Here is a 24,789-nt window from a genome sequence, read left to right as displayed (position 1 = left end):
GAATATTCCGATGCTCTCTCCGTGGCTCTCCAGTTCTTCTAAGTGCAAAAATGTAAGTTGCTTTTTGCGTAATTGGTCTTCACAGAGCGGTATTTCTCATTTTTGCAAAGCAATACCGAGAAAATCGCGAACATAGCATTCCCGGGTTCCGCTCCGGGTCAAGTCGTCGGGCCGCGTGAGAAAGAGTAAGAGCACGTGGCAACATGTTATTGGCGGCCGAACGTAGCTCTACGTCCGGTCAGAGGACGTAATAATTGTTCCTAATCCCCCACCCTCACCCAAAAAAAAAAAAAATCCTTACGGACAAATCACAGAAAATGTGCATAAAATACGCTGCAGCTTCGTGTTACCATCAAAATCAAACTACTCCTTTATTTTAAAGTACATTCATTTTCTTTTTGTAAAACGGAGACGTCAGTCAACTTACCGACTACGAGGCAGCTTCGTCTATTCTCTGAGTTAATCTCCGTTTACTTGACTTATGCTGTACGTGACCATTTCCCGCTGGAGTTCTTTCTCTTCCGAGCTCTGTTTCTCCTGCTGTTTAGTTCTACCTCAATCGTCGCTGTGAAGGAGGGATTTTTTGTTGGTCCAATCATGGAAAACATCATCAACACTTGCTCTGATTACCTTAAACATCAATTCAGATGGCAGACAGGCATGAAGGAGAAGCTTGAAAGGCTGCGAGAGAACCACCCCAAGATCCAAGCTGTCTTCTTTGCAGCTAACCCACCACAAATTAGCGATCAGAACCCGGCTATCAACAAATGGATATGGAAGTTGAGAGATGCTGTTGATGGGCAGATTATGTGCTCGATGAGTTTGAGTACATGAAGCATAAATAAAAGCTCCCCCAAAACACGAAAGAAACAAAGGTGCGTTCTGCCACCACGGGCTTCCTATTTGATTCTGCTCGCGAATATATTAATTTGATAATCTATTTCTAATTAATTTGACCAGAAACGAAAGGTCACGATCTTCCTATTTGAAAGCTGTATTTCAGCTTGCTTTGTGTTTGGGGTGCCTATGGTGTTTGCCCAATAATTTGCCTGCCTCTGTTTCATCTGTTATTAGAGTTCTTCTTATTCTTAATACCACTGCTAACTGATTAGTTTGGAGGAATTCGGGAGACGGATCATTTGGCCTCTTCATGAAAGAATTTTAAAAGGATTTTCCCCCTTATTCATGGGCAAATCTGATTTTGCATAAAAAACATGTTCTGAGATATTTAGCATATGCTTGGTTTGCACTGGTGGGAGGCCTTAAAATTGTGGATGCTTTAAACGGCACAGCATCCTGGCTGATTTGGCTTGCTATTTTTGTCATTCACACAACGAAGGTGTTTCTCATATGTTCTTTGAATGTCATTATTCTTTTGCTATCCTGTCTGCCCTCATTCTGAATACCAGAAGACTTCTTCTTAGACCTACCATTACTTATCTTTTGGAATGAATAAATGATATAGAGAATGTTGGTTAAGATTTTAAAAACCTATATTTTCTTATATCCTGCTGCACATTCTACTTTATTTGGAAGGAAAGGAATGATAAATGCCATGGGGGCTCGATTAACTGCATATCAGCTGCTACAATCAAAATTAAGGGGACTGTTTTTGAAAGAATTTGCAATTGGAAGAAATCTTACAAGCTACTTGAAATGCTTTAATACTTTCAGGTGGATACATAATTTTTTCTGTGGCTGGTGCTGTATCTGCTTCTTTTGGGCTATCATATGGTTATCTTATGTTTTTATTGCCATTGACAATGATGTCGCCCATTTATATGAACCCCTTGGATGGTCTTCGGACAACCAGGGGTTTTGATGGCTTTTTTGAAGACATAAAATGGACATTTTTCCTGGGTCCTGGCGGGGTTCTCATCCTCCTTTTCTACTTGTGCTATTTTGGAATTGTTTTGAGTAGCAGGTTTTGATTTTTGGCTCCCTCTTTTAGATTGGGGCTCACAGTTTTGTATTTTTGGAGGTTTCTTTTTTGTTTTGGCTCCTTTGTGCTGCACCTATCTTGTGCAGGAGCCTCTGTTTTTTCATATATATTCTCATTACTTGCCGACCCCACGTAGTGGGATAAAGGCTTGATGTTGTTGTTGTTGTTGTATTTTTGTTCTGTCACCTTGAACCTTTGTTTACTGTTCTGTTTCATTTTATTTCAATCTCGTTTTTTTTTGTCCCCCCCCCCCCCCCCCCCCCCAATAAAAAAAGGCCAAGAATATTAAGTGCAGACAGCTGTGTCTTTCTGCATGTGATTTCCTTTGGACTTTAATATCAGCAATTCATTGGAAGACAGGGAAGCTTGCCAGCAAAAGCTGTAAAAAAACTGTCCAAATGAAACCTAAGCGTGCGTTTGCTTGACTTGATGTTAAGTTTTATCGTTTATGCGACGCCACATTTGACCATTTCCAGCTGGAATTCCATGGCGCTATTGATGTCTCCGATAAGTTGTCGGATTTTAAAGAAACGGTTGAGATAAAGGATGTAATGATTTCCCTTATCTTAGCCAGGATATAGTCGTGAGCCAGTAGGCTATCTAATCTGCATCTCTTCCAATCTCCTTTTTTTCTTACTGTTCAGTTGTTCTGCTCTACATCGATCGTTGTTTCCATGGAGGAAATGTTTCTTGATCCAATTATGGAGAAGATCATCAGCGCTGGCTTCCGTAACAACTCGAACGGATTCAGTTGCACTCATGTTTTCTAATGCAATTAAAAAGGAGGAAATAGTTAAATTAGAAGGCCTGGAGGAAGATGAGTGCTTGCAGCTCCTCAACTCTCATGCATTTGCTGGTGTAGAGAACCCCCCTAATGATCATAAAAAAATTAAGAACCATTGTTGGAGAGAGAGTTAAAAAGCTTTTAGGATCTGCATTGGCAGCTAAAGTAATTGGTGGTGTTCTGAAGGACAACTTGGATGAAAGGCATTGGAGGAGAGTTCTAGAAAGCAATTTATTGAATCAGAATTCTATCAATTCCATCTTAAGACTGAGCTATATAGTTCTGCCAAATCATCTACAAAATTGTTTTGCATTTTGCTGTATGTTCCCATAAGATAATGAGTTTAATAAAGATCATTTAGTCTGAATGTGGATTGCATTGGATTTCATTCAGCCATCTCAAAGAATGATTTTGGAGGATATCGGAAGAAGATATTTTGATGTTTTAGTCAAAAAAAGCTTTATGATGAAGAGTGATCTCTAAAAATTTTTGAGACTACTCGACATTTGTTTGTTCTAACTAAAAATTCAGACATCTTAAAAAAAATTGAGAAGTTTAAATATTTGCATTTGCTTTTCTTGTTCTATGGAAATTTTAATCAGGATCTCAGCAGTGCACTTATTGAAATATTTAAAGCATCGAGATACTTTTTATTATACATATTTACTGATGAATTGGAAATGATACCTGAGGAGATTAAATATTTAAAATTTGAAGATTGAAAGAGTTGAAGTCTCTAGGCTACCAAGATCTCTAAGTAATCTCTATTACTTGCAATACATAATCTACGATAATTGGACGCCAACACGGCTTAAAGTTGATGGATTTTTACCAAGTGACATTAATAACCTTTCTAATTTGCGTTACCTTGACTTTTCTGGGAATTATATTTCATCGATATATGGGATTGTGAAGCTAAACTCTCTTCTAGAATTGTATTGGTTTGATCTTAGAAATGAGATGGGCTATAGAATTGATGAGTTGAAGTATTTGAATGATCTTTGCAAATTAGGAATCAACTGCCTTGAAAGTGTGAAGGACGCCAAGGAGGCTTATCTTCAGTTCAGATACTATCTATTCATAACGTTCCTATGCTTTGTTCTGAAAGTTAGGTCTTCTCCTTGTGAGCTGGAATTTGGTCAGCTCAAATCTTTACAGTCTCTACCTTCCTCCTTGGAAATCTTTTCTTCACTTCAGAAATTATCTATTACAAATTGCCCTAATCTGATCTCTCTCGGAAGATATCGAGAAGTGGGGACCACTAATAATTTCCATCTCATGCTCAGCGATCTTAGCATAAGTGATCCATTGGTGTTGCTAATGGAGCCCTTGAGAAGTATCGCCACCTTAAAAAAGCTGAGTATTTGGTCAAATGGTAATCTGGTTTCATTTTCAAATGAGGAGGAGCAGTGGTTTCTAAAAGTTAGGTCTTCTCTTTCCTAGCTGCAATTTTTCTTTCTCAAATCCTTACATTCTCTCCCTTCCTCCTTGGAAAGCTTATCTTCAGTTCAGATACTATCTATTCATGACGTTCCTATGCTTATGGAATTACCAAACCTTCCTCCCTTTTTGAATGATCTAACAATTAGGGAATGTCATCCAGAGGTATTTGAGCGCTATGGAGAGGATGGAGGCTCCGATCGGCAAAAGATTGCTCATATTCCTGATATATATATTAAGTGCTCGTATTAGGTCCAATTGCTTTAAGGAAATTTCAAAATACAAAAGCAAACTTCTTTCTTCTTATCTTATTTGTTTGATATGGAATATGAAGAATACAATCTCAACATTAACCAGTTTGTATCACTTGATCGATGCACTCAATTTTATTTATTTATGCCTTGGTGGTCTTTTTATATATAAATATATTCTTCTTTAAAATCTAAATAGTTGTGTCAAAATTTAATTATTTGGTTTTTTTTTTCTTATTGATTTGTCCAAATGAAGCAATCATTGAACAATGATAATTGCCTTCTCTACTTTTCTTCTTGGGAAGTTAGACAAGTCATTGTTAACGGTAGTTGGTGTCTCCCCACCGCTTTTCCCCACACTATCATCAATGAAATTATAGCAATCCCTATTGCTGACCATTCTGTGGAACTATGGCTTGGTGATAGAAATCTTAATTTCAAAGATTTCTATTCGCAGTACTCTTCTCAGCCTCTGGTTAGTTGGAAAAAATTCACTTGGCATAAAAAATCTTCCCTTCATTTCTCCGTGCATGCTTGGCTGACATTCAAAGGAGCCCTCAAAACTGCTGACGTTCTAGCTTATAGAGGTCTGCATACTATGAAGCACTGTCCGTTCTATTTTGCCGAACAAGAGACCCATGCTGATTTATTTTTCGAATGTGTTTTCACTTTCTCTGTTATTAAGAGATCTCTTCCTTGGCTTGGTTTGCTTCTTATGCGTCCTAACCTGCACTAGGTTTTCGGTAGTATTATTGAGCAGGGGTTCCCTACCTCTTGTATAAATTTTTACTCCCTTCGTGGGCTGTCATTTATCAGATTTGGAGTGCAAGGAACCACAAAATTTTTGGCGGATCATTTGATTGCCATGCCACAATTATTTTTAAAATCAGGAAAGCTGTTATGACTAAGTTTGCTTTATGGAAAGACTAGCATGCTTGTTATTATTAGTTGCTTCAGTAGTACGGATGTTCTGGGAGGTTTCTGTGTTGACTTGCCAATATTTGGACCCTCGTTGTTTGCTGCTTTTGCTTCTCAATTGGTGCGCGGGGTGTTATTTTTGAGAAAGATAATGATGAATGCTCTTGTTAGCTTGTTGCCCCTTGGATGGCTTTTGGCAACCAGGGACACAGACTCTGTTTTCTTTTTGACAGCCTTCTCGTCTCGACTTTTGCATCCAAGTCCTTGCTGCTTAGCATTTTTTCCATTTTCACTTTTTTAATTCCAAGGTGTTCTTTTTTGTTTTTGAGCGCCTTGGTTTACTTTCTAAATTATTACCTTTTTTTAATGATACAGGCTTTGCCCCTAACCCCCCCCCCCAACACCAAAAAAAAAAAAAAAACCCTAAAAAAAAAAAAATCCTTACAGACAAATCACAGAAAATGTGCGTAAAATACGCTGCAGCTTCGTGTTCCCATCTAAATCAAACTACTCTTTTATTTTGAAATACATTCATTTTCTTTTTGTAAAACGGAGACGTCAGTCAACTTACCGACTACGAGGCAACTTCGTCTATTCTCTCAGTTAATCTCGGTTTACTTGACTTATGTTGTACGTGACCATTTCTGGCTGGAGTTCTCTCTCTTCCGAGCTCTGTTTCTCCTGTTGTTTAGTTGTTCTGCTCTCTCTACCTCATTCGTCGCTGCGAAGGAGGGATTTTTTGTTGGTCCATTCATGGAAAAAATCATCAACACTTGCTCTGATTACCTTAAACATCAATTCAGATGGTAGACAGGCATGAACCAGAAGCTTGAAAGGCTGCGAGAGAACCACCCCAAGATCCAAGCTGTCTTCTTTGCAGCTAACCAACCACAAATTAGCGATCAGAACCCATCTATCAACAAATGGATATGGCAGCTGCGAGATGCTATTGATGGGCAGATGATGTGCTCGATGAGTTTGAGTACATGAAGCATTAGCAAAAGCTCCCCAAAAACACTAAAGAAACAAAGGTGCGTTCCGCCACCACGGGCTTCCTATTTGATTCCGCTCGCGAATATATTTATTTATTTATTTGATAATCTTTTTCTAATTAATTAGACCAGAAATGAAAGGTCACGAGCTTCCTATTTGAAAGCTGTATTTCAGCTTGCTTTGTGTTTGCCCAATAATTTGCCTGCCTCTGTTTCATCTGTTATTAGAGGTCTTCTTATTCTTAATACCACTGCTAACTGCTTAGTTTGGGGGAATTCGGGAGATGGATCATTTGGCCTCTTCATGAAAGAATTTTATAAGGATTTTCCCTCTTATTCATGGGCAAATCTGATTTGGCATAAAAAACATGTTCTGAGATATTCAGTATATGCTTGCACTGGTGGGAGGCCTTAAAATTGCGGATGCTTTGAACGGGCACAACATTCCGGCTGATTCGGCTTTGCTATTTTTGTCATTCACACAACGAAGGTGTTTGTCATATGTTCTTTGAATGTCATTATTCTTTTTCTATCCTGTCTGCCCTCATTCTGAATACCAGAAGACTTCTTCTTAGACCTACCATTACTTATCTTTTGGAATGAATAAATGATATAGAGAATGTTGGTCAAGATGTTAAAAACCTATATTTTCTTATATCCTGCTGCACTATCTACTTTATTTGGAAGGAAAGGAATGATAGATGCCATGAGGCTCGATTAACAGCATATCAACTACTACAATTAAAATTTAGAGGGCTGTTTTTGAAAGAATTTGCAATAGGAAGAACTCTTAAAAGCTACTGGAAATGCTTTAATACTTTCAGGTGGATACATAATTTTTTCTGTGGCTGGTGCTGTATCTGCTTCTTTTGGGCTATCATGTGGTTATCTTACGTTTTTGTTGCCATGGTCAATGATGTGGTCCATTTATTTGAACCCCTTGGATGGTCTTCGGGCAACCAGGGGTTTTGACGGCTTTTCTGAAGACATAAAATGGACGTTTTTCCTGAGTCCTGGCGGGGTTCTCATCCTCCTTTTCTGCTCGTGCTATTTTGGAATTTTTTTGAGTAGCAGGCTTTGATTTTTGGCTTCCTCTTTTAGATTGGGACTCACAGTTTTGTATTTTTGGAGGTCTCTTTTTTGTTTTTGCTCCTTTGTGCTGCTCCTATCTTGTGCAGGAGCCTCTGTTTTTTCATTTTGCATGTGATGTCCTTTGGACTTTAATGTCAGCAATTCATTGGAAGACAGGGAAGCTTACCAGCAAAAACAGTAAAAAAACTGTCCAAGTGAAACATAAGCGTGCTTTTGCTTGACTCGACGTTAAGTTTTATCGTTTATGCGACGCCACATTCGACCATTTCCACCTGGAATTCCTTGGCGATATTGATGTCTCCGATAAGCCGTCGGATTTCAAAGAAATGGTTTAGATGAAGAATGTAAGGATTTCCCTCATCTTAACCAGGATATAGTCGTGAGCCAGTAGACTATCTAATCTGCATATCTTCCAATCTCTTTTTTTTTTTCTTACTGTTCAGTTTTTCTGCTCTACATTGATCGTCGTTGTCATGGCGGAAATGTTTCTTGATCCAAATATAGAGAAGATCATCACTGCTGGCTTCCGTTACCTGAAAGATCAAGTCAGATGGCATACAGGCATGAAGGAGGATCTGGTAAAGCTGCAAGAGAATCTCCCCAAGATCCAAGCTGTTGGCCACTTTGCTTCTTGACAAATGGCAATGGCAGCTACGCGATGCCATTGATGATCCATATGACGTGGTTAATGAGCTGGAGTACATGGAACTTGAAAAACAGGTGACCAAAGACAAGAAACTGAGAAGCGACTGGGGAAAAGACTAGTCAAAATTGGCAAACGACCTCTCAAAATTGATCCCACCTTGAAGCGACTGGAGGAAGCTGTACAGAAACTTGATAAAGTTTCAACAACTGAAGCAGCAGCTTGAGCCTGAAAATGATCTCTTTTGGCGGGGCAAGGATAAGGAGCTTTTTATGGAGTGGCTGAGGAATCCATCAAATGAGCATCGGGGAACTGATTTGTACAAAAACATTTCTCTTCTATCTATAGTGGACCATGGTGGTATGGGGAAGACAACTCTCTTGCAACATGTTTATGAAGATGAAATGACAAAGGAATTTGATCATAAAATGTGGGTTTGTGTTTCTAAGAACTTTGATATGAAAAAAGTTGCAGATATGCTGGAGTGTCTCAAGGAGAGGCCTCGTTTTGAGACACTTGGGCACTTCAAGGGGGTCTCAAGGAGGAGGTGATGTCCAAAACATTCTTACTTATGCTGGATGATGTTTAGCAGGAGGATGAGGAGAAGGATAAAAGCAAATGGGAGGATTTGCTCGCCCCTTCTAGCTTCTGGGGGTTTTGGTAGTAAGATTCTGATAACAACTCTAACGGAATCAAGTGCACTAATGCTTGCAAATGTAATTAAAAGGGAGGAAATAGTTAAATTAGAGGGCCTAGAGGAAGACGAGTGTTTGTAGTTCCTCAACTCTCATGCATTTGCTGGTGTAGAAAACCCGCCTAATGATCATAAAAAATTAAGAACCATTGCAGGAGAAAGAGTTAAAAAGCTTTTAGAATCTCCATTGGCAGCCAAAGTCATTGGTGGTGTTCTGAAGGACAACTTGGATGAAAGGCATTGGAGGACAGTTCTAGAAAGCAATTTATTGAATCAGAATTCTATCAATTCCATCTTAAGACCGAGCTATATAGTTCTGCCAAATCATCTACAAAATTGTTTTACATTTTGCTGTATGTTCGCACAAGATCATGAGTTTGATAAAGATCATTTAGTCTGAATGTGGATTGCATTGGGTTTCATTCAGCCATCTCAAATAATGATTTTGGAGGATATCAGAAGAAGGTATTTTGATGTTTTAGTCAAAAAAAGCTTATGATGAAGAGTCATCTCTCAAAATTTTTGAGACTATTCGACATTTGTTTGTTCTAACTAAAAATCCAGACATCTTAAAAAAGATTGAGAAGTTTAAACATTTGCATTTTCTTTTCTTGTTCTATGGAAATTCTAATCAGGATCTTTGCAGTGCACTTATTGAAATATTTAAAGCATCAAGATGCTTGTTATTATACATATTTACTGATGAATTGGAAATGATGCATGAGGAGATTAAATATTTGAAACATCATCGATATTTAAAGATTGAAAGAGTTGAAGTCACTAGGCTACCAAGATCTCTAAGTAATCTCTATTACTTGTAATACATAATCTATGATAATTGGATGCCAACACGGCATGAAGTTGATGATTTTTTACCAAGTGACATTAATAACCTTTCTAATTTGTGTTATCTTGACTTGTCTTGGAATTATATTTCATCGATATATGGGATTGGGAAGCTAAACTGATGTGATACGTTCAAGAATTGCACATGAAATTCATTAAGAATCACAAAGTGTACCAATATAAGAGTAGAGTATCGTAGGTTAAGGTCCAAGAATTTTCCGTTGTCAAAATGTTATGATAATCAATTACAAACTAGTTGTTTAGGCACAATTAATGATAGATCTCCAAAAGTATCACAATAAAGCAAATGCGGAAATTAATAGAATCCCACGGTTAATGTCTAGAAAGTTCACAACGAGTTACCTTGCTCACTCACACTCAAGTAGGGCTTAGCGGGAGAAGGTATTTAGCAAACTCAACGATGCCACTAAGACGGTAGCAACACCAATGACCTTGATACATGGGGAGGTTAACGGTGATGAGGATGGCGTGAATGCTCGACTGTCGATGCTCCAATTGTAGTTTAAAAATCGTCGGTCGACGATGCTCGCAAGAATCGGGACGACTCTCTCCAAATATTCTTCAACGGTGGTCTCGTCTTCAAATCCCTTGTCAAAGCACGGAGATCTTAGGATGTTGATGCTTCCGTCGGCGTTGAATACAAGACCCCGCTCAAGTTCGGGATCCGCCATTCAACATCGAAGTGAGGGTGATGGGCGTCGTCTTCTTCTTCTCTTGCTTCAAGTGTTGTGAGCCTTCGAAATTCACCAAGGTAGGGAAAGGGGAGTGGTCGGCCAAGGTGGGGAGAGAGGGGGCGGGTGAGTTGGGAGAGAGATTCTAGATTAGATGGGGAAGGAAGATAGTTACTAAAATCTGAAACTAATCTCAGATTTTTAGTTAATTTGGAGGGAAGCGATTTGAAAATAATTTCAAATCTCAATGAGAATTCAGGGGGATTAATGGGCATTTAATGGGATCCATGAAGAGGGGGGCCGGAGGCTCATTAGAGGAGGGAGGGGGTTTCTAATTCAAAACCTGAAATTAATTTCAGGATTTTAAGTGAAAAGAGAGGGAGATTAATTTGAAATTTGATTTCAAATTAAGGAGACATTAATGAATTAATTGGGACATTAATGGAGCAATCAATTGGGGAGAAAACCCTCATGGGGCCGGCGGCAAGGTGAGAGGGGGAGAGGGGAATTAGTGGGATGTGGCTTCCAATTTGGATTGATGACGTGGCACCATAATTAAAAACTCCAATTTAAATTAAATTGAAATTGGAATTCGTCATGAAAACTTTCCAAATTTGGAATTCCGAATTAGGAAAGAATTTGAAATTTTGAAATTCAAATTTCAAATTTGAAAATTTCGGATAGATGGTTGGGTGTTGAGTGGGAAAGGAAGTTGCCGGCAAGGGGGGCCGGCTGGTGCCGTGAGGTGGTGGGCGGCGGGCTTCCAAGGAGGAGGCGGCAACAAGAATTTGGTCAAATAATAATCTGGTTTCATTTTCAAATGAGGAGCAGTGGTTTCTAAAAGTTAGATATTCTCTTTCCGAGCTGCAATTTTTCTTTCTCAAATCCTTACAGTCTCTCCCTTCCTCCTTGGAAAGCGTATCTTCAGTTCAGATACTATCTATTCACGACGTTCCTATGCTTAGGGAATTACCAAACCTTCCTCCCTCTTTGAATGATCTAACAATTAGGGAATGTCGTCCAGAGTTATTTGAGCGCTATGGAGAGGATGGAGGCTCCGATCGGCAAAAGATTGCTCACATTCCTGATATCTATATTAAGCGCTCTTATTAGGTCCAATTGCTTTAAGGAAAATTTCAAAATACAAAAGCAAGCTTCTTTCTTCTTATCTTATTTGTTTGATATGAAATATGAAGAATGCAATCTCAGCATTAACTAGTTTGTATCACTTGATCGATGCACTCAATTTTGTTTATGTATGACTTGGTGGTCCCTTTATATAGAAATATATTCTTCTGTAATATTTCGCTATATATGTCGTTAAATTTCAGATTTTCATCATTTCTTTGGTTGAAAGGCTGTGAGAGAACCAACCCAATATCCAAGCTGTCTTCTTTGCAGCTAACCAACCACAAATTTGCGATCAGAACGGCTATCAACAAATGGATATGGCAGCTGCGAGTTGCTATTGATGGGCAGATGATGTGCTCGATGAGTTTGAGTACATGAAGCATAAACAAAAGTTCCCCAAAAACATGAAAGAAACAAAGGTGCGTTCCGCCAACACGGGCTTCCTATTTGATTCTGCTGGCGAATATATTTATTTATTTATATGATAATCTATTTCTAATTAATTTGACCAGAAACGAAAGGTCACGAGTTTCCTATTTGAAATCCTCGTAAAATTCTCAAAATTGGCGAATGACTCAAAAAGGGATCCCAACTTTTAAGTGACTGAAGGAGGCTGTGCAGAAACTTGATAAAGTTTCGGCTGATGTTACCACTTTCCATCATCTTTTAGACAGCGCGAAGCAGGAATAGAATGAGCAGGAGGTTGATTTCTACAAAACACATGAAACAAGATATTTGCCTAAAAATGATCTCATCGGGCAGCGCAAGGAGAAGGAGCTTGTTATGGAGTGGCTGAGGAATCCTTCAAATGACTATCAAACTACTTTGTAGGGTAACATTTCAATAACTCTTCAACACCCCAAACATTTCCCCCCACTCACTTAACCACTTGCCTGTTGGCAGCTCAATTCCCATTTACCTTCTCCCTTCCCTTAAAAGGGGTTTTTCTTTCTGCCTCTACATCCTCTATCCTGGACCTGATGGCTACACCTTTGAATTTTTCAAAAGCACATAGGATGTTACTGGACAACAGGTTTGTTGTACTATTTTAAACTTTTTCCAAAAAGGCCGCATTCCAAAAGGTTCCAAATCCACTACAATCACTCAAATCCCAAAAAAATCCCGTGCATCTTTTATCTCCGATTTCCATCCAATCTCCTAATGTAATTTATTTTATAAGATTATTACTAAGATTATTGCCAACAGGATGAAATGTGTTATGCCTCACATTAGCTAATGAGGCCCTCTCTGAATTCAATTCTCATGGAGCTCAAAATCTTTTTTGTGCAGAGTTTGATATCTTCAAAGCATTCAATACAGTGTCAAGAGAATTCTTGATTTGTAGGCTCTTACAAAAAGGTTTTCCTAGCACTTTTGTTTCATGATCAAAGGCATGTATTATGGATGTGAATTTCTCTATTTGTTTCAATGGAGCCCTTGAGGGCTATTTTAGCTCCACCTTTGGCCTTAGGCAGGGATGGCCCTTTTTGCATAGCTATGAATGCTTTGTCTTGCCTTTTAGATAAAGCTGTGCTGGATTCTTCCTTCAAAGTCATATCTAAAGGCTACTCTCAACTGACCCATTTAATATACGTTGATGAACTGCTGGTCTTTGGGTAGGTTACTACTCAAAATGCAATCTCCCTAAACAATATCCTTAATGTTTTTGCTAATTCCTCTGGGCTTCACAGGAACCGGGCAAAAAGTTCTATTTTGTTTTCAAAAAATGCTACTTCCTTCCCTGCTATTTATAGTCTGTTAAACATCCCTCTCCCTCTAAAAATTCACCTACCTTGGCCTCCCCATTTCTCCTTACAGGCTGATTTCCTTTTGACTTACAACCTCTTCTTCAAATAGTATCTTGATTATTAGATGGTTAGAAAGCTCTAACTTTTGTCTTTTGCTGGGAGACATCAGTTCTTAAGGTTTACTATCTATAACACTATTGCTGATTGATTAAGAGGAGTTATTATACCTAAAGCTGGGATTAAATTCATAAACAAGGTATAATCCAGATTTCTTTTTCATGGTTTTTCTTCGGGGGAAAAAATTACATATCTTTTTGAAAGATTTTTGTAAACTCAGATGGTTTGGGGGTCTGGGTATACTGGCGATTCCTTCTTTGTACAATGGCTTTTGCTGCTCTTTAATTTGGCATATTATTAATGGGAGCAATCTCTTGTCTTATTGGCTGAAGCTCAAGTACAAATCTCCTTGGAAGCATCCTCCTAATAGAGCTTCCAAATGCTGGAAGCTTCTTTGCTTGGTGGCTTTGAAGATAAAAGGTTTGATTTCCTTCTCTATTGTGAAAAACAGCAAATTGTCCCTCCTATAGGACTCATGGTGCAATGGTTATGCCTTATACGGATTCGTGGATGGTGATAATCTTAACTTAACAGATTTGCCCTGAATTCTATTATTTTTGTTCATAGCTATAAAATTCCTCCTCTTTTTTCTCTGACTGTCAAAAATGCTATCTCCAATATTAGCATCTTTGAGCATGGCTCCTCTACTATCTACTGGTTGGAATCTTCTAATCCTAATTTTAAAAACTTCTACTTTAATTTTTTTGATGGATATCAGAAGGTGGTTTGATTTATGGTATTTACTGGCGATTTTCTTCTTGTTGATTAGACTAGAGAGCTAGTTGAAGGTAAACCTGAATTATGGAGGTCAACCTTAGAGTTTAAATGTTTTTGTTTGAGTAGATCTAAAATCGAATATATGGAGTATAATTTTAGTAGTAATAGATCTAGTGGGGGGATTGTGACTTTGGTCAATCAAGTCATTAATAAGAGTACACGCTTTAGATATCTTGTGTCTATTGTTCAGAGTGATGGTGAAATAAAAGGGGATATTGTTAGTAGAATTCAAATTTAATGGTTGAAGTGGAGTAATGCATCAAGCTTGTTGTGTGATAGAAAAGTACCCCCAAATTTAAGGGAAAATTCTATAAAATGGTGGTGAGACCTGCAATATTGTATGGCGCAGAATATTGGCCATTAAAAGAGAAGCATAATATTAAGTGTTGCAGAGATGAGGATGCTCAAGTGGATGAGTGACGTTACTCTTAGCGATAGGATTTAGAACGGGCATATACATGAAAAGGTTGGAGTAGCTCCAGTGAAAGATAAGGTTTGGGCACATAAAACGACAGCCTTCTGATGATCCGGTTAGGAGAGTAGATATATTAGATTTGGCTTATGTTAAGAAAGATAGAGGTAGACCTAAAAAGGCTTGATTAGAAAATTTAAGAAATGATTTTTCTTTGTTAGATTTAATGAGAATTTGACTCTTAACAATGCACAATGGGGAAAAAGGATTCATGTTCTGACCCCACATAGTGGGATAAATGCTTGATGTTGTTGTTGTTGTTGATCTCGGAAGGTTGCCTGGCATGATTTTATTTGGCATAAGAGGTATGCCATTCGGTGTTCATGTTTTGCTTGGATGGCCTTTGTCAAGGGATTAAAGACTGTTGATATCCTCATTTTGTGGAATGTATCTTCCCCTTCCTCCTGCTTCTTATGTTATTCCTACCCAGAAACACTCTTGTTTGACTGTGATTTTTTATTCCAAATTCTATCTTCTTTCCTGCCTTGGGCGGAGGGATTTTTATTGAGACCAAACTTGCAACAGCTAGAAGAATACATGATTGAAAATCCCTGTTCAGTAACCGCCCCTTCTTTAGCCTCTACTGCCTTCTTAACTTGCTGTTCTATATACTTTATTTTGAATGAAAGAAATGCTAGGAGGTTTGCTTCTGATTTTAATTGTTGGACCTATGTGAAATTGAGCATCAACCAAGCTATTTTGAAGAAGATTTTGTGCTGGAAACATTTCAGTAACATCAAGCAATTCATTTGTTAACTGGATAGTTGTTGGCCTGCTGCTTTTTTTTGGTTTATATTAGCTTACCTGTTTCAACTTTATTGGGTGTATGGCTGGAGTTTCAGGATTTATGAACAAAGACTATGATGAATGTGGATTTTAACCATCATCTTGCTTTTGCTACTTGGAAGGTCTTTCTTTTCGCAACAAGGGGCCTTTCCTCGCCTTGGAAGGCCCACTCGGAAACTGGGGGAACTGACATCCACATGATAATATCCAATTTTTGGGTTAATTTCATTTTGTACATTCTAAGTCCTTTAAGTTTTGCTGTTACTTGTTCCCCATATCTCTTATGTCTCCTGTTTCTTTCCTTCCAGGTTTTGGCTGTTTTTTAGTTTTAGGATCACTTATATGTGCTCTTTGGGATTTTGAGCTCATAATTTTTTGGTTGCTCAGGTTACTGGTTTCATTTGTTTTTTTTTTCTTTGAGCCATGCTCTTTGTAATTTTTCTTTATACTAAATGGATTCGAACTAAGCCCCTAATTTCTCCCCAAAAAATATCAAACAACTTTGTACTACAACATTTCTCTGCCATGCATAGTGGGTCGTGGTGGTATGGGGAAGACAACTCTCTTGCAACATGTCTGTAAAAATGAAATCACAAAGGAATTTGATCATAAAAATGTGTGTTTCCCACAACTTTGATATGAAAAATGTGGGGTTGTGTTTCCAACAACTTTGATATGAAAAATATGTGTTGGAATCTCTTAAGGAGAGGCCTTGTTTGGAGACACTTGAGGCACTTCAAGATAGTTTTCGGACTGAGATGATGTCCAAAAAGTTCTTATTTGTGCTGGATGACATTTGGGAGAATGATGAGAAGCAGGATAAAACTAAATTGGAGGAAGTGCTTGCCCCTTTGGCTATGGGAATTTTGGTATTAGGATTTTGGTAACAACTCGAATGGACTCAGTTGCAATGATGATTGCAAATGTCATTTAAAAGAAGGAGATATTTAGGATTTTTTTCGGATAAGGGTGAGGAAGGAATTTTGATATTTTAGTCAAAAATCTTTCTTTGACTAGTTTGAAGATTTAGAATACTACAAAAATCTAGAATACTACAAGATGCATGATTTACTATATGAGTTTGGCACATAATATTTTTGCACAGGAATGCCTCAAAGTTGTGGGTGATGAATTGTTTCCTCTTGTAATTCTTGGGCCCTTCGACACTTGTCTGTTCCAACTTCAAATCTAGGCAATCTTAAGAAAGATAGGGAAGTTTAAATATTTGCATTTTCTTTTCTTGTTTTGGTACTGTGAAACTTTTAATTAGGATATTTGCAATAAGACCACCTTTAGATAAACCAGTAGTCATTCTAAACCAGCAGTCATTCTAAAGAAAATCATTAGAAGACCATTTGTAGATAGTCCAATAAATCTTATTAACATGCAACCATACGTAAATATCAACCAGAATGAAGGCAATTTCACAAACTTCTGTAGCAGTAATAATTAGACATTAACCAAAGAAAAAGAAAACAAACCAAGCAACATGGATTAATATACAAGGAGCTGCAGTTGTAATTTCAAAGACCACCAGGATCTCGCTTTTGGTAATTGAATTATATATTTATATTATTAGTATTAAATACGCATTAATTGAGTTTGATTAAATCTCGTTTTTGACATAGATTTGAAAAAAAAACTTATTTGGAAAGAATTATAAATAAGTTTTAATAAGATTTAAAATCTGGTAATGTTTAAATTTGATTCAAATTTGATAAGAAAATAAATGGTTTAACTTGAATATTATAGTATTAAGGTCAATTTAGATTATTTATAGCCTTAAGCTTCAACCCCAATAATAAAATGAATTCACTGGGAGCATAATTTGATAATATATTTATCTCAAAATAATGTAATAGCTATAAAAATCATCTCGATGAAATTTAAGTTTTTCCCCCTTCTTTTTGGTTAGCTCCTAACACCTTTATTAAAAAGTACAAATGAGATTGCATGTATCTTTAAAATAAATAAATCAATAAAGAAAATTAATACGAAAGTTGTTGAAATTGCAAAAATTTTAATGATGGCTTAGTGGCATATATAAATATATATACAATAAATATGGATTATCAAAAAGAAAAAAAAATCATAGGTTAAAGATGACTTATCATTCAAAATTCATAGAAAGAAGTTTGCTTATGTATTTTGAAATTTTCCTTAAAGCAGTCGGATATGAGGAATGCAAGCAATGTTGTGCCAATCGGGAATGCAAGCAATCTTGTGCCAATCAGAAACTCCATTCATTCGAATGCGCTCCTTTTAACTCTGGATGACATTGATGAATTGTTAGAAATTTCAAAGAGGGAGAAAGGTTTGGTAATTCTCGAAGCATAGGAACTTCATAAATATATAGTGAGTGGAGAGAAGAATGGGTAGGAAGCAAAGAATTCAGGTACTGCAATGATTCGAGACGGACAAGATTTAATTTCTCCAGAGAGGCAGCTGAGGAACATCATCTACACGTGATTTCTGAAGTGAAGATAAGCTTTCCAAGGAGGATGGGAGAGACTGTAAGGATTTGAGCTGTTCAAATTTCAGCTCACAAGAGATGAACTAACTTTCTAACTTTCAGAAACCACTGCTCTGCCTTATTTGGAAATGATACCAGCTCATCATTCTCCTCAATACTAAGCTTTTCTAAGGAGGCGATACTTCTCAATGGCCCCATTAGCAACACTGATGGTTCACTTATGTTGAGACCGCTGAGTATGAGATGGCAATTATTAGTTGTCTGCACTTCTCGATGTCTTCCGAGAGAGATTAGATTGGGGCAATTTTTAATTTTCAAGTAGCTGCGAATCTTTTGCTATTTCATCAGCTAGAAGAAGAGTTGTGAAGTTTCTGTAGCGAGTGACCTCTAATGTTTCAAGGGGAACAGAATTTGAAATGCTACCAAAATTCGAAGTCTTCCACCTCATAATTCCTATCTTCAAGCTCTTGAGCTTAGGAAGCAATTGGGGCAACTCTTTCAACTTCGGGCAGTCAATTAGCTCTAGTTCAATTAAGCAAGGAAACAAACATCCATCTTCAATTAAGCTACTCCTGCCTCAAATTAATCCTCTAATGCTACAGGTGGTCTTCTAATAATTTGTTGTGAATATCTATGATTTAAGTGGAGTTTTTGTTTCAGCTACATCTCTTATTTTTGTGGGTTTTTTGTTTCTGTCTAGTGAATGTCTCAGATTTTTGTGTGGCACTGTCGGCTGACCAACTTATCTCGAGGAACATTCCTGCTCACTGTCTTTTTTGCAATTGTAATCTTGAAACTGCTTCTCACTTGTTCTTCAAGTATGATCTCTCTTTTAGCATTTTAAAAGCTCTTTTTCCTGGGGCTGCTATTTTCTTGCTTAGATCTAACATTATATATGTTTTCAACGACATCAATGGTAATTCCCACCTCTTTATGGATACATTTTTTTTTTCTCTATTTGGTTATCTGTGCTTCTATTTATTTCCTTTGGCGTGAAAGAAACATGAGAAGGTATGGTGGCTCTATCTCCTCTCTAAATGCTGTTTGGTTTTGATTAAAAAGGCCATCAAGGATAAAATTAGATGCAGGAAGAATTGTGATAAGTTTTGGACTTATCTATACTAATTTTCTTTATCCTTATATTTCTTTGGACTTCGGGACTGGACTAATATTTGTGGTTATTGTTGCTGCTGGGTACTTTTTGTATGCTGGGTAGATTGTTTTGGTCGGACAATGATGAGGTAGGATTCCTGCACTCCCCTTGGATAGCCATGGCTTGCTTTGACAACCTTGGTGGTTGATTCTCTCGTTTTGGTCGGACAATGGTGTCCGTTGTTTGGGATTTGGGACTTCTTGCTGCTTCATTCTCTCGTGCTTGTCCTCTGTATGGTTTTTTTGCTGCTGCCTCCAATGGATGGTCCTTGTTTGGCAACCGGGTGACAAACTTTTCTGTTGGTTTTGCAGGAAGCCTCCTGTCATTTCCCCCGAGTCCGATAGGCCTCATGGCCTTCTTAACTGATTTTTGGTTATTTTTGCTGCCTACATGATGACTAAATTTTAGGTTATTTTACTTTTTGAGGTTGCTTTGCAATATGTAGTTTATTTTGGTGATTAAAGCTTTGTGATCTTAGTTTTGGCCTCCTTTTGGGCGTACGTTTGTTAGTCCTTTTTTCATTTAAAGAAATTTGGGCTCATCCCATAGTTTTTCCAAAAAAAAAAAAAAATCCATGATTGCAACTCATTGTAATGGCGTTCAAACTTGTGGAGGACCTTTTTTTTTTTTTTGGAATTTTCAGCTGCAGGTCTTTGAATATTCTTCTGCTAGATGATTGCTTGGTTAGTTCTTTTTCTTAGCTACTTTGGTTAATGTGGGATTCTCTTCTACAGAAGATTGTGAAATTATATGTGATACTGCTATTAATTTGAAAGGGAGCTTTGTCTTTAATGTGATTGCTAATTCCCCTATCTCTCTAATGTGGGATCATTGGTGTAATGGGGTGTGCTTATCTGAACTCCCTCATAACTCCTCTATCATTAATGGTTTCTCTTCTGATTTTCCTCTCTCGGTTATTGTGGATTCTAATGGTTGGAAATTTTCAGTGGCTGTTCAAGATCCCATCCTAAAACTTATTCTCTGTTTCCATTCATGTTGATTCTGCTGGTTTTTTATGGGAAAAATGGGAGGATTAGGTGTTTTGGTGACTATTTGCTGGATTTCTACTCAAATGAGATGGAGGTGTCTTGGTATAAAACTGTTTGACATAAGTATGCTGCCACTCATTTTTCTATCTATGGCTGGCTGAGCTTGGTTGGTGGTCTCAAAACATCTGATGAGCTGATTAAGAGAAATATTCATGTGGATCCTTTATGCTGTTTATGTTATGCTAAACCTAAAAGTTCATCACACCTCTTTTTTTTGAATATGACTACATTTACTCTATTATCACTGATCTCATGCCTTGCCTAAAATCATTTCTATTGCGTCCAAATTTATATCAGTTTGCTAATTTTAATATCCTTGGTGGATGCATTGGCTGTACTGACGGTTTTTCAGACTTCTGGGAGTTTTGTTACTAAGATTATGGTAACAACTCGGATGGACTCAATTGCACTGACATTTGCAAAGGTTATTAAAAAGAAGGAAATAGTTAAGATTAGAGGGCCTAGAGGAATATAGAGTGTTTGCAGTTCCTCAACACTCATGCATTTGCTGATGTAGAGAAGCTTAATGATCATAAAAAATTAAGAGCCATTGCTGGAGAGTTAGGAAAAATGCTTTCAGGATCTCAATTGGAAGCAAAAGTTATTGGCGGTGTTCTGAATTCTAATTTGGATGAAAGGCGAGTGATGACAGTTCTTGAAATCAATTTAAGTACTACAACTATGGGTCAAATTATATCTTTTCCATCTTAAGACTGAGCTATATAGGTCTGCCAATGCCTCTACAAATTTGTTTTTAATTTTGTTATATATATATATATATTGGAAGAAAATTACCTCAGGAAGTTCTGATGTGATTTACATATTTCTCTAGACTTTGGAATGTGGGGACTGGACTGCTATTTACTTTAATGACATTAAAGTAAAATAAATTTTGGAGAGTAGCATGTGGGTGGATCTGTATTACTAACTTACTATGTGGCAGACAAAACTATCTTTGAGCATGTGAATATACTTTACTAAGTGGCAGGCAGCTGTCTTTCTGCATGTGATGTCCTTTGGTCTTTAAGGTCATTAATTCATTAGAAGATAGGAAAGCTTGCCTCATTTTGGGAGTAAGAGCAAGTAAAATTTCATTTGCATTAAATTAATTTAACTATGATTGATCAACTAGAATTGAATTAGCTCATTATCTAATGTGTTTAAATTAATTTGCATGAGGGGTTTTAAATGGTTTAGTTTTTGACTTATCTTGTTCAAGTCATGTGATTCAAATATATTATTCAATATTCTCTTGTTGTTGTAAATTTTCATGATTTAAGTAGAGTTTTTGTTTCATTTACTCTTGTTTATGTTGGGTTTTTGTTTTGGTACAAACAAATTGAATTGGAACATGATATTCACAAATATTTTTGAACATGAGCTCAACTCTAATGAACAAATTTTTGAAGGAGCCAAACACAAATAAACAATGGTTACCTCAAGTTAGGATCATTTCCAACCCTAAAGCCCATTTTATTCATTTTATTATTGATTATGTCTTAGGGCTATAAATGAATTAAAACAAGATAATAACTATAATGTTTAAAGTCATTCATTTATTTTTATATCAAGTTACTTGAATTTCAAATCTTAATAAAATTTATTTACAAGTCTTTTTTTCTTGAGTTCAAGAAAACACTTTACTAATTATGCATTTGCTATTCATAATTTAAGTATATTAGAAAAGTTTAAATCTGCCCATTTAACTAATTATTCATAATTTAATGCATCAAATAAAAAATGAATCAATCATTAGATTATTAAGTTTTCATATTACTAGGGAACTATTTATTAAATAATTAAAACAAGCATGTTCAATAATATAAATAAGAAAGTTAGGCTGCACACATTTATTATATAATGGATTTTTAAAATTTATTCAGTTATTTTATATAAAAATATAAATTGGTATCAAATATGAATAAAATGATAAATAAAATGATTTTCCCATCAAAATCAAACTGCTCATTTATTTTAAAATAAATTCATTTTTTTTTTTAAAAAGGACGACTTGAGTAGCCTTACGACTACGCAGCAGCTTCATCTTTCTCTCTTCACTTACTTGACTTCCGCTGCACATTACCATTTCCGGCTGGAATTCTTTTTTCGCTAATCACATCTCCGCAAAGCCGTCAGATTTCTCTTATCCTTTAGGGGGTGTTTGGTATCGGATTTATTTCGATTTTTAAGCAGGATTTATGGTAAATCCAGCCAAACGCAAAAAAACGTCGCAATAAATCCGGTAAATCCGTAAATCCCGGATTTGCGGATTTACGGCGTAAATCCGCTAAATCCCGGTAAATCCTAATCCAGGTAGAAGTCGTCTTTACGGGATTTGGCCGAAGAAGCGAGCGAAAGGGAGAAAATGATTACCTTCGCTACGGCGAGCTCCCTCTGTCTTCGTCTTTACTTCCGATCCAACATAAGAACGGCAAGCTGCCGTTACTTCCGATCCGAAAGGAAGATACGTCGTCGAAGGAGGCGAAGAAGTTTTTAAGCGGCTCGTTCAAACTATTACCTCTTACGTGAAGCGCAGTCGAAGTAGAACTGCTGAAGAAGGAAAATCAAACCTTGGCTTTCTGCTAAAGCCACAGCCGAAAAATTCTTGAAATCGGCAGGCATTCCATTGTAATTAATTAATTTAATTCAACTGGTTTAGTAAAATTAATTAAAAATATAATATAATTAATGCATAATTTGTAGTAGAATTATTAATTAACATGATGAGAATATATTGTTTTTAAGCAGGAAGAACTAATAGAATTAATAGAAGATATACAAATCAGCAAGAATTATTTAATCACCGACATGCAGTCAACTACGAAAGGTGGTAGATAGAACATTCGGGATTTGGAAAGAACGTTTTCAAGTGTTTTCGTTGAATGATGTTATGTTTGGTTAATTATTTGGCATATTACTCCTTTTATTTTAAATCTCCAACCATTTTAAATTCTGTAATATGTTGCCAAACATCTTTTTGGATTTAACAGGATTTAAAATTTTTCATACCAAACACAATTCAGAATTTATGAGCCTAGGATTTACTAAATTCGGATTTACTAGATTTAGTAAATCCTACTAAAATTGAATCCAATCTTATACCAAACACCCCCTTAAAAGGCAATCAGCTTAGAGAGTCTAATCTTCAAGTCGGATGGCAGACAGGCATGAAGAAGGAACCGGAAAGCCTGCGAGAGAACCACCCCAAGATCCAAGCTATCGTCTTTGCCCCTAACCAAGCTCAAATCAGCAATTAGAACCCGGCTTTCAACAAATGGATGCGGCAGCTGCGAGATGTTATTGATGAAGCAGATTATGTGAAGCATGAAGAACAGATGAACCAAAACATGGAGGAACAGAGGTGCGTTCTCTATCATCTGCTACCTATTTGATAAAGGTTGCAAATAAATATATTTATTTGATAATCTATTTCTCACTAATTTTATCAGAAAAGAACCGCGTTTTCCAACGCGAGCTTAAATATTCGCAAAGTTGGCGAAAGTGCTCTCAAGATTGATCCGAACTTGAAGAGGATGGAGGAGGTTGTGCAGGTACAAGCACGTGAAACAGGATCCTTGCCTACAAATGATCTCATCGGTAGAGGCTAGGCTAAGGAGCTTGTTATGGAGTGGCCGAGGAGTCCATCAAATAAGCCTCGGGAAACTGATTTATATAGAAACATTTCTCTTCTATCTATAGTGGGCCATGGTGGTATAGGGAAGACAACTCTCTTGCAGCATGTTTATAAAGATGAAATCACTCATGAATTTGATCTTAAAATGTGGGTTTGTGTTTCCAACAACTTTGATGTGAAGAAAGTCATTGCAGATATGTTGCAATTTCTTAAGATGGAGAGGCCTCATTGTGACACACTTGATGCACTTCAAAATAGTCTTCGGATTGAGATTATGTCCCAAAAGTTCTTACTTGTGCTGGATGATATTTGGGAGGAGGATGAGGAGAAGGATAAAAGCAAATTGGAGGATGTGCTCGCCCCTCTAGCTTCTGGGGGTTTTGGTAGTAAGATTCTGGTAACAACTCGAACGGAGTCGGTTACACTGATGTTTGCAAAGGTAATTAAAAAGATGAAGGAAATAGTTAAATTAGAGGGCCTAGAGGAAGATGAGTGTTTGCAGCTCCACAACTCTCATGCATTTGCTGGTGTAGAGAACCCCCTGATGATCATGAAAATTTAAGAGTTATTGCTCGAGATATAGTTAAAAAGCTTTCAGGATCTCCATTGGAAGCCAAGGTCGTTGGTGGTGTTCTGAATTCTAATTTGGATGAAAGGCATTGGATGACTGTTCTAAAAAGCAATTTTAGAACTGTGACATTGGGTCAGAATTATATCTTTTCCATCTTAAGACTGAGCCCTACATTTCTGTCAAATCCTATAAAAAGTTGTTTCTCCTTTCACACAAGATCATGAGTTTGATAAAGATGATATTGCCCAATAATTATATTGATGGGGATGATGATCCATTTGTTTGACACCCTTTGGCAGCAGATGATGATGATGATAATGAGGGGCATGAATGAGATTGATGTTGTTGTTTTTCTTTGTTAACTTGCTTGAGAGAAAGGAGGAAGAGATGGTTGATATTGTGATTGAATGTTATTTTTTTGTTTTTTGCACTTTCTTTGTTTGGAGAGATCCCTATGATGGTTGTGATGGTTGTTGTAGCAACTACATGTCTTTGAATATTAATCCGTTAGATTGTTGCTTAGTTTGTTTTTTCTTGGGATTATTGTTGCTATAGAAGTTTGTGAAATTGAAATTAGTGTTGCA

General features: G+C 37.0%; 1 protein-coding gene across 18 annotated transcripts; it reads left to right on the top strand.

Annotated features, from left to right (window-relative positions):
- Positions 1 to 7: 7 nt before the first annotated feature.
- LOC110111102 (putative disease resistance protein RGA3) lies at positions 8 to 24,789 on the top strand. 18 transcript variants are annotated; one of them, XR_003700815.1, is made up of 6 exons: positions 8 to 875; positions 6,139 to 6,366; positions 11,696 to 11,844; positions 11,938 to 13,710; positions 23,162 to 23,361; positions 23,450 to 23,620. XR_003700815.1 is itself a non-coding variant. In XM_020842821.2 (2 exons), the coding sequence occupies exon 2, from the start codon at positions 23,624 to 23,626 to the stop codon at positions 24,194 to 24,196; it is 573 nt and encodes a 190-aa protein (XP_020698480.1). In that variant the 5' UTR covers positions 23,115 to 23,361; positions 23,450 to 23,623; the 3' UTR covers positions 24,197 to 24,789. The 18 variants fall into 18 exon arrangements, 1 of the variants encoding a protein (XP_020698480.1); XR_003700820.1 differs by lacking the exon at positions 8 to 875 and having other exon boundaries at positions 2,186 to 6,366; positions 11,938 to 12,257; positions 12,716 to 13,710; XR_003700822.1 differs by lacking the exon at positions 8 to 875 and having other exon boundaries at positions 2,192 to 6,366; positions 11,938 to 12,257; positions 13,623 to 13,710.

Source organism: Dendrobium catenatum, unplaced genomic scaffold (assembly GCF_001605985.2).
Source record: "Dendrobium catenatum unplaced genomic scaffold, ASM160598v2 fragScaff_scaffold_621, whole genome shotgun sequence".
Classification (NCBI taxonomy): Eukaryota; Viridiplantae; Streptophyta; class Magnoliopsida; order Asparagales; family Orchidaceae; genus Dendrobium; species Dendrobium catenatum.
The sequence above is the reverse complement of the archived record's forward strand: the minus strand, read 5'-3'. Positions and strand labels throughout refer to the sequence as shown.